This window comes from Olea europaea, chromosome 10 (assembly GCF_002742605.1).
Source record: "Olea europaea var. sylvestris chromosome 10, O_europaea_v1, whole genome shotgun sequence".
Lineage (NCBI taxonomy): Eukaryota > Viridiplantae > Streptophyta > Magnoliopsida > Lamiales > Oleaceae > Olea > Olea europaea.
The window spans coordinates 37,602,584-37,610,479 of NC_036246.1; the positions used below are offsets into that span (position 1 = coordinate 37,602,584).

The window sequence follows — 7,896 nt, forward strand, 5'->3', positions numbered from 1 at the left end:
TTTTTTGATCGTTTTTTTACTGTTCCAGTTGTCATTTGTGACTTCTTCACTCATAGGTGAACCCACTTTTCCTTCTAACGGTCAAAAAATCAATTCTTATAAGCACTATCGAACAAGTTCTAGATATTGAAGATTTTCCTTTTAACAATATTTTTTGCGAATTTTAAAGTTGTGTGATTTTATACGCTCCCGAATTCCGGATCAACCAAAGAAAAAGAGCTCCCAACTTTTGAAGAAAAAGAGGTGTACACAGTACAAATATACACTGAAGCTCTGCCTAATTTTCCTATTCTTTCAAACATTTATCCCTCCCCTACTTTAACAAATACTTACCTTAACCTCACTTCACTTCCACTTTACTGACCAATATTCATTGACATGTAAAGAATTCTGATGGATTGTTCATTGCTTTCAAGTCCATTTTCTTCTCCGAATGTCGCTGCCTTGCTCAAAATCAAGATCATATCATGGTACGTAATTCATTCGATGCCTTCTCTTTCTCTAATTTCATCAGATTTTGATTTCTTTTAACTTGTGATGACATTTTCAGGAGCAAAGAGACTGGTTTGCCTGTTTCTGTTTGCGTTCGGGTTGCTGACAGAACCTTCAACTTGCACAAGGTAAAGAAAGATTCTATACTGATTGCACAATCTAACTATTATGAAAATAATGTTAGACCATCTTGCAGCATCCATTGACTTGTAAGAGTGGATACTTGAAGGAAAAATTGAATGAATCGAATGAAATTACGCTGCCTAACAGTTTTCCAGGTGGACCAGAGACCTTTGAAATGATTGCGCTCTTCATATATGGTTCGTCCACACTCGTTGATCCCTTCAATGTTGCAGCATTACGATGCGCTGCTGAGTTTCTTCAAATGACAGAAGATTATGTCTCTGGGAATCTCTGTGAGCGGTTCGATATTTATCTTAACCAAGTTGTGTTGCAAAATTGGGATGACACTTTAATAGTTCTCCAAAAGTGCCAAACATTACTTCCCTGGGCTGAAGAGCTTCTAATCGTGAGCCGGTGCATTGAGACTCTGGCATTCATGGCTTGTATGGAGATTCTTGATCCCGAGAGGAGAAGAGAACATCCGGTAGTTACAATAAAGGCTTTGGCTCACCGGCACTGGACTAATCAAAGACTAAAAGATATCATAAGCCATGATTTGTGGATTAAAGATCTTATCGCTCTGCCGTTTCCATTTTTCAAGAGGATAATAGGATCTTTAAGAAGACAAGGCATGAAAGAAAAATATGTCAGTCCCATTATACTTTTCTATGTCAACAAATGTAACCTTCAGAATTCAGTGAACGAAAGTCGAGTTGATGAATTTCCAGTTATCCTTGAAGGCATCATAGATTTGTTGCCTATGCGAGACAAGGCTAGTAAAGTGATTCCTGTTGATTTTTACTTCTGTTTGCTATCGAAATCTCTAGAACTTGATCTCAGAAATGACAGATTGGAGAAGCTGCAGCATCAGATTGCATCTCTTCTACACCGGGCTAAGGTCCAAGATTTTCTACTTCCAAAGGATGGTACCTATCAGTCCATTTCTTCTTGCCGCGAGTTGTCCATCATGGAGAGCATAGTTTCAACGTATATGTCATTGTACAACATGGAAACAAACCGCACTCCTTCAGAAAGCATTTCTGTTGTTGCAGAATTATGGGACTTGTATCTAAGCCGGATAGCTACTGATTCGCAGTTGGATTGTAAACGACTCATGGATCTCATCGAAACAATTCCAATTTCCAGTAGGCAAAGCCACGATCATCTCTACAAGACACTGAACAGCTTCCTCCTGGTAAGTTATCATTTACTAGTATTAAAAAAGAAGGTATGCCATAGACGTGATGTTGCAATTAATATGAAGTTCTCTGTTTTCAGTCTCATCCACATATATCACAGGACGAGAAAGGGTTAGTGTGCAAATATCTCAACTGCCAGAAACTATCCCAAGAAGTTTGCATTGAAGCAGTTCAAAATGAACTGATGCCACTACGACTAATCGTCCAGGCACTCTTTGTTCAGCAACTAAATACTCAACAAGCATTTCGAGAATGCTCTGGTTCATTTAGATATGCGAATTGTAGAGAATTCCCTCGAAGCTTGTCGAGCTCTAGACATACAAATTCCAAAAGCCAAAATTTGGGAGAGAGCCCAATGCCATATATAAAAGAAAGTGAAGGAGGAGGGAGCAAGCCGCTGAGCTCCTGGCTGCAGAAAGATTTGACATCGTCCAGGCCCGAGTTTAGTTCTGAATTCCCAGAGGAGGACTATGAATCCACAAGCTTTAGAATCCAGAATCTTGAAAATGAGCTCATGTCCTTGAAGAGGAGCTTTCATTTACAACAGATATTGAAGAAAAATGAAAAAGGTACCAAGAAAACTGAACCATCTGGTTTGGGTGAAAGAAGAATGAGCAAGAAGAAAAATCCCCTCGGACAAGTGAACCCCGGTTGCATAGGTACCATAAACTTTGCTTCCCAAAGAAATTATGCTAGTAGATTACTCAAAATTCTTCAGAAGATAAGCTTGTTTGGAAGAGGAAGATCGGAGAGAAAGCCTGGTGCTGCTGGTCTAACGTCGAAAATCATTTAGAAAAACGAATAAATTAGTACAATACATACAAATGGACAATGAAATGTGTAAGCTGATTTTGTGGAAGGATATATAGAAGCATATACATTATTCATTTAACTGTTACATAGTCAGACCACTAATACATTAGTTACTTACCCTCCGTTTGACAAATTTATAAATAATTTATGAGGAATAATCTTGAATCCCCCGAAATGTGAGCAGAGTCACAAGTCATCACGTATTTCGCCACATAAGTGGGTATAAGGCTTGCTCATGGCTAGAACGATCGGGTTCGAGTCAGGACTTTAGCTTAAGAATGTTGGTAACTCAGTTGTTTGAGAATATAAGTGGATAACTGGGTATTTTTAGCTGATTTCTGACAGGAGCACAAGAATGTCGGGTAACTTGGTTATTTGGGTCTTGATCGCAATTGATAAGAAATATAGGGACTAAACTGCCCTTTTCGAAAAATTGCAGATGAATCATTTTGAGGTTAATATTAAGTCCAGGAAATGCTATATACTGATTAAGGACTTATTTCTAAGATTTGTAAAGTTCAGGGTAAGTTTCCATTTTAGCACCTTTTTGGGACCTAATGAAAGTATGGAAAGTTTATTTTCTATCCTAGAAAATCATGTTTTTTATGTCAATTAATGACTTTGGATCTTGGAAATTTATAATAGAATAAGTTTAATTAATTGTGTAAATTGCATATTTAATCTCCAACCTTAGCCAAAATTTGCGATCTTGTCCCAACCATTTTTTGTCACATTCTTGTCCCTAACCTTCCGTAAATTAGCAGAGTTAACCCCCCCACGACATTTCCATCCAATTTCTTGATTAATTTAGGTAGGCCGCTTCCGTGAGCCATTTTTACGAAGTTTTGATTCATTGGACTTTTTAACATATAGAACTTGATTTCAACATGGTGGCAAGTGACAAATAACTCGTAAAATATTCTAAACCCAAATTTATCGAAATCAAACTTTAATTTCTTCATGTAATAGAAATGGCTAATGTCTCGATATGATAGGAACAACATCGCAGATATGATTATTTTGAGTACATTATTGAAAACGAGGAAGAGTAGAGTATGTAAATCAGAATTTGTTGATGAAGTTGTAAATGTGTTCGCTGATTTCCTCCGGCTTTTGTCGGTTAAGAAAGTGCGCTGCGCCTTCCATCACCGCCAATTCTTCCAGAAATGGAACATTTTCCTTGAATTTTACCACTGTTTATGAAATCCTTAACCCCTGGAAAATGGTAGGTTAAATCTTGGTCACCTATAATGAACTTAACTGGGACTTTTATTTGTGCTCCTGTTCATGCTGCTGTCAGCTCCCAGCTCCAGCAGTCATGAACATGACGACAAATTAAGTCTTATTCTTAACAATTTTGAGGTCGACTACGTGAATTCTTTTTAGCTATATACGGGTATAACCATGTTGGAAATGGGAAGGTACTAAACTTATAGATCCCTAGCTTACATCTTCCTTAGTGAGCCATGAAGAAGTGTTACTGGATCTTGAAAAATATTAATTTCATCTCTTCAGGTAAGCAGGGAGGATTTGGATCGTGGGACGATAGAAATGATCTTATGACATTACTGTTTTCCGTAGATGCAAATGCCTCTTCTGCTTTACCTGGTTCCTGGACCAAAATATATCATGTTACTTAGTTCAAAAGTGTGCAGAATCATACACAACATATGATCCCTCATAGGCATTATTGGTTTCATTTGGATGTTCTGTAAGGTACGAATGGCCTCAAAACGAGCTCTCATACTTTGATGTCCAAACATGTCCTTAGGGCTTTCAAGTATGTCGTAAAAGGTCTCTCGACTTTCAAGCTTTTGCTATAGCACATTTGACATCAATGCCAAAAATAACAGCTATCCATCTGGTCTGAACTGATCCACTTATTATACGCAGTCCCTTTGGAATTGCCTGTGGTTTCAATAGGTTCCTCAAGATAAGTGAACAATTTCATCATGGGTGGTAGCCAGACTTAAAGTCAGAACAGAAACATTTTAACTAAAAATTGAAGCTAATAGAGATGGCCACACGACACTTTTATGGTATGCACCGAAAATTAAAGGCTAGTTTGATCTAGCATATATTTGTGGAGGTCTGATAAACTGAGTTTATTAGCTGTAATCTGCTCATATAGAAGCCATCACCAAGCATCTCTTTATAGCCTTGAATTAAAAGGTTGAACTCCAACCTTAAGGGCCCCCATTGACCCTGCCCTGGGTCATCGTGGAGGAGGTAAATCGCAGGATGTGCCTCCCAGGAGCCAAGGTGGAGAGCACATGGATAGGCCAAGGCTGTTAACCCATATGGTAACTCCCGCTTGCAACAAAGCCAATTCCACCTTGCGGGGAATCGAACTCTGCACACTGCCGCGCTGAGCCCTATCCGTCCTCCCCTTTGCCACTGGGAGATATGCCCTGGGGGCTCTTTATAGCCTTGAATTGGTTTGATGTGTGGATGTCTTGGTTGAAAAACCACACTGGTATTCACAAGAGCCATAATCTTTTCAGGCCTAAACAAGCAAAGGAGGCACCCCCGTTATGCCCAACGGTTGACACATAAAAATTCAGCCCAAATCGAACAGCCCAAAGAATGAAGCCCAATTAGAGGATCCCCAAATCAAATAGCCCAAAGAACGAAACCTAATCAGACAATTTAGGATGAAGGCCCAAATAGGGAGGCCCAGGAACGCGGTAACACCATCACCCAAGCTTGCAAGTCACCCAGGATCTGAGCGAATGGAGTGTCATGCAGTCGCCCAGAGCTGCTACTCTATTCTCGTCCAAACCTTCGAGTCGCCCGGGGTCTTAGCAAACATGAAGTGTTATGGTTATCAAGAAGCGCAGTTATCAAAGCAGTTATTAAAGTAGCCCTATCACGTTCCACGATTCAAGGAATTCAATTGAAGACGGTTGAACGACAAAGAGTAATGGCAGCAGTTAAAAAAGGCAGTTCCATGACAAGTTGGCCATTACGAGGAAAGTGGGCAGTTATAGAACGATCAAGCGATTGATCACAAAGAGATCATCCAGAGAGTATAAAAGGAAGAAAAGAAATAGAGCAAAAAAACCCCGAATCAAAAATTCTCGAACAGAGAACATGTAACTTTCAATTTCTTAGTTTAGATTTAAACACTTCTTTCAGTAACTCGTGTGCTTGCGCCCCTTGGAGGCATTCTGTTTTTACTTTCTGATTGTAAAGACATCGCCAATAAAGAACACCCCTTTTTGGGACTTTGTCTCAAGAGATTTGTCCCTTACACAATCGTCTGATCCCTTTTTAATTGTTAGTGACTAACCCGCGCGAAACAATTTGTCACGCCCAGTGGGACTGTGGTGTTTAGTGTTGAAAATACAAAAGGTGAAACAATATGCCTCAGAGATCCGATAAGGAAGCAGCAAGACAGGGAGGAATTCAGTCTGTGATCGAGCGATATGAGGAGCAACATGCCTCTCCACGAACTGATGGATAGAATCAGAGCAGTAACAGTCGTTACGAACCAATGACAGAGTTGAGTCCTCGAACCATGCGTGCACTACTTGGAGAACTCACATAAGATGTCGTTGAACAGGTAAATCTTCGAAGTATTCATAATATGGAAAGATTTACCCAAAATGGGAATGCACATTATGACAACATGGCCAAACAACTAAACACTTTGAATGAAATAATGAATAAGTTAGTAGGCCAAATATGTCAACCGGTTATGCCTCTTGCAAATCACTTTCAAACTAGGACAATTGTGGGACATAATCCCTCAATCCTAAATCCGAATCAAGGGATAGAACCACTTTCTGGTCCCTCTACTTCAAACCAAGGGGGTGGTGTAGTGCCAAATCAGAACGATGGTAGTGGTACGCCTAACTTGGGGGGTAATCCAAATGTAAGAGATAATGTCCTAAACAATGGACAGAATACCCCACGTGTTAATGAGGGAATAGATGTTCAGGCTAATGGTAATGGCCCTAATCATGGTAACTTTGTTGCCAATCAAGGACCAAACATCAGGCCTCATGCAAATCAACCGGTTAACCAACCTGTAGGAATTTCATATGACCCCAACGTCATGTTGAGGAATCAAATTATGAAAATCGTACAGGATCAGATGGCTTTTGGGGTGCATTCTGTCATTAGGCCGACTTACATAAAGTCATATCCTGATTGGGTAGACCAAGCATATCCATGGCCTAGAGGGTATAAAGTGCCAGAATTCTCACTGTTTACCAGTTTAGGAGAGGTGTCTACTCTAGAACACATAGGGCGATTCACATTGCAAAGTGGTGATGTAACTGATTACCATAAAATGAGACTTTTCCCTAGTTCATTAACAGGTGTAGCTTTCTCCTGGTTCATCAACTTGCCAGCGAAATCTGTTCAAACATGACAACAATTGGAACAATTATTCCACGCTCAGTTTTATAAAACTGAGTCTGAAGTCACTTTGGCTGATTTGGCGAATCTACGTCAAATGCCAAACGAATGGGCAGAAAGTTTTCTCCAAAGGTTCAAGATAGTAAGAAGCAAGTGTTTTGTACCTCTGCCCGAAAAAGAATTTGTCAAAATCGCTCAGGGCTATTTGAGCTTTGATTTAAAAAACAAATTTCAAGACAAGGAATTTCCTGACCTTTTCCAGTTGAGTGCGAATGTGATTAGATATGAACGACTGATAAGAGAAGAAGAGCAGATGAAAAATTCTAGTAAAGGGACTTATTACAAAGACCCAAATTTTGACGTTCATACCAATCAGCGACGAGTCATACGATCAAGCCGAAATGTGTTTGGCCGAATTGGTCAAAGGAGACACGTATACTTGTCCTATAATGGCTAAGCCTAGACCATCGGGCAAAGATGAGCCCATGAAAGATGGAAACATAAAGGCTAGAACGTTCTCGTTCGATGTAACCAAAGCTGACCTTATATTTGATAAATTATATAGGGATAAGCAGATAAAGCTGAGCGATAAGCATAAATTGCCAAACCCTGAACAAATTAAGGGTAAAAAATATTGTAAGTAGCATAGTGCATGGTCACATTTGACTAGCAATTGCTTGGTTTTTCGCCATGTATTGCAGGATGCCATTGAATCAGGACAAATTACGTTCGACGATAAGAAGAAGATGGCAGTGGATGAAAATCCTTTTCCACAGCCACTTGGAGTGAACATGGTGACGTCTGGTTTCAAAAACAAGTTGCCAAAATTCAAGTTGGTCATAGATGATGGAGAAGAGGACCCTAGACCACATCCCAATGTCTTTGAACGAATCAAGGGGAAAGA

The 7,896-nt window shown here is 39.7% G+C and overlaps 1 protein-coding gene and 1 pseudogene across 1 annotated transcript; one reads left to right on the forward strand and one right to left on the reverse strand.

Annotated features, from left to right (window-relative positions):
- Positions 1 to 312: 312 nt before the first annotated feature.
- Positions 313 to 2,684, forward strand: LOC111402112 (BTB/POZ domain-containing protein At5g48130). The gene is made up of 4 exons (XM_023030185.1): positions 313 to 470; positions 551 to 620; positions 689 to 1,810; positions 1,894 to 2,684. Exons 1-4 carry the CDS (start codon positions 394 to 396, stop codon positions 2,605 to 2,607), a joined length of 1,983 nt encoding a protein of 660 aa, XP_022885953.1. The 5' UTR covers positions 313 to 393; the 3' UTR covers positions 2,608 to 2,684.
- A 1,420-nt stretch (positions 2,685 to 4,104) lies between these two features.
- LOC111400622 overlaps positions 4,105 to 7,896 on the reverse strand; it is a 12,753-nt pseudogene continuing 8,961 nt past the window's right edge.

What these genes read in the sequence shown, in the direction of transcription:
- LOC111402112 (XM_023030185.1), top strand. Translation starts at nt 394, where the DNA reads ATGGATTGTTCATTGCTTTCAAGTCCATTTTCTTCTCCGAATGTCGCT. An exon ending in GAACCTTCAACTTGCACAAG is followed by an intron (nt 621 to 688) that starts GTAAAGAAAGAT and finishes ACCATCTTGCAG; the next exon opens with CATCCATTGACTTGTAAGAG. An exon ending in CACTGAACAGCTTCCTCCTG is followed by an intron (nt 1,811 to 1,893) that starts GTAAGTTATCAT and finishes CTCTGTTTTCAG; the next exon opens with TCTCATCCACATATATCACA.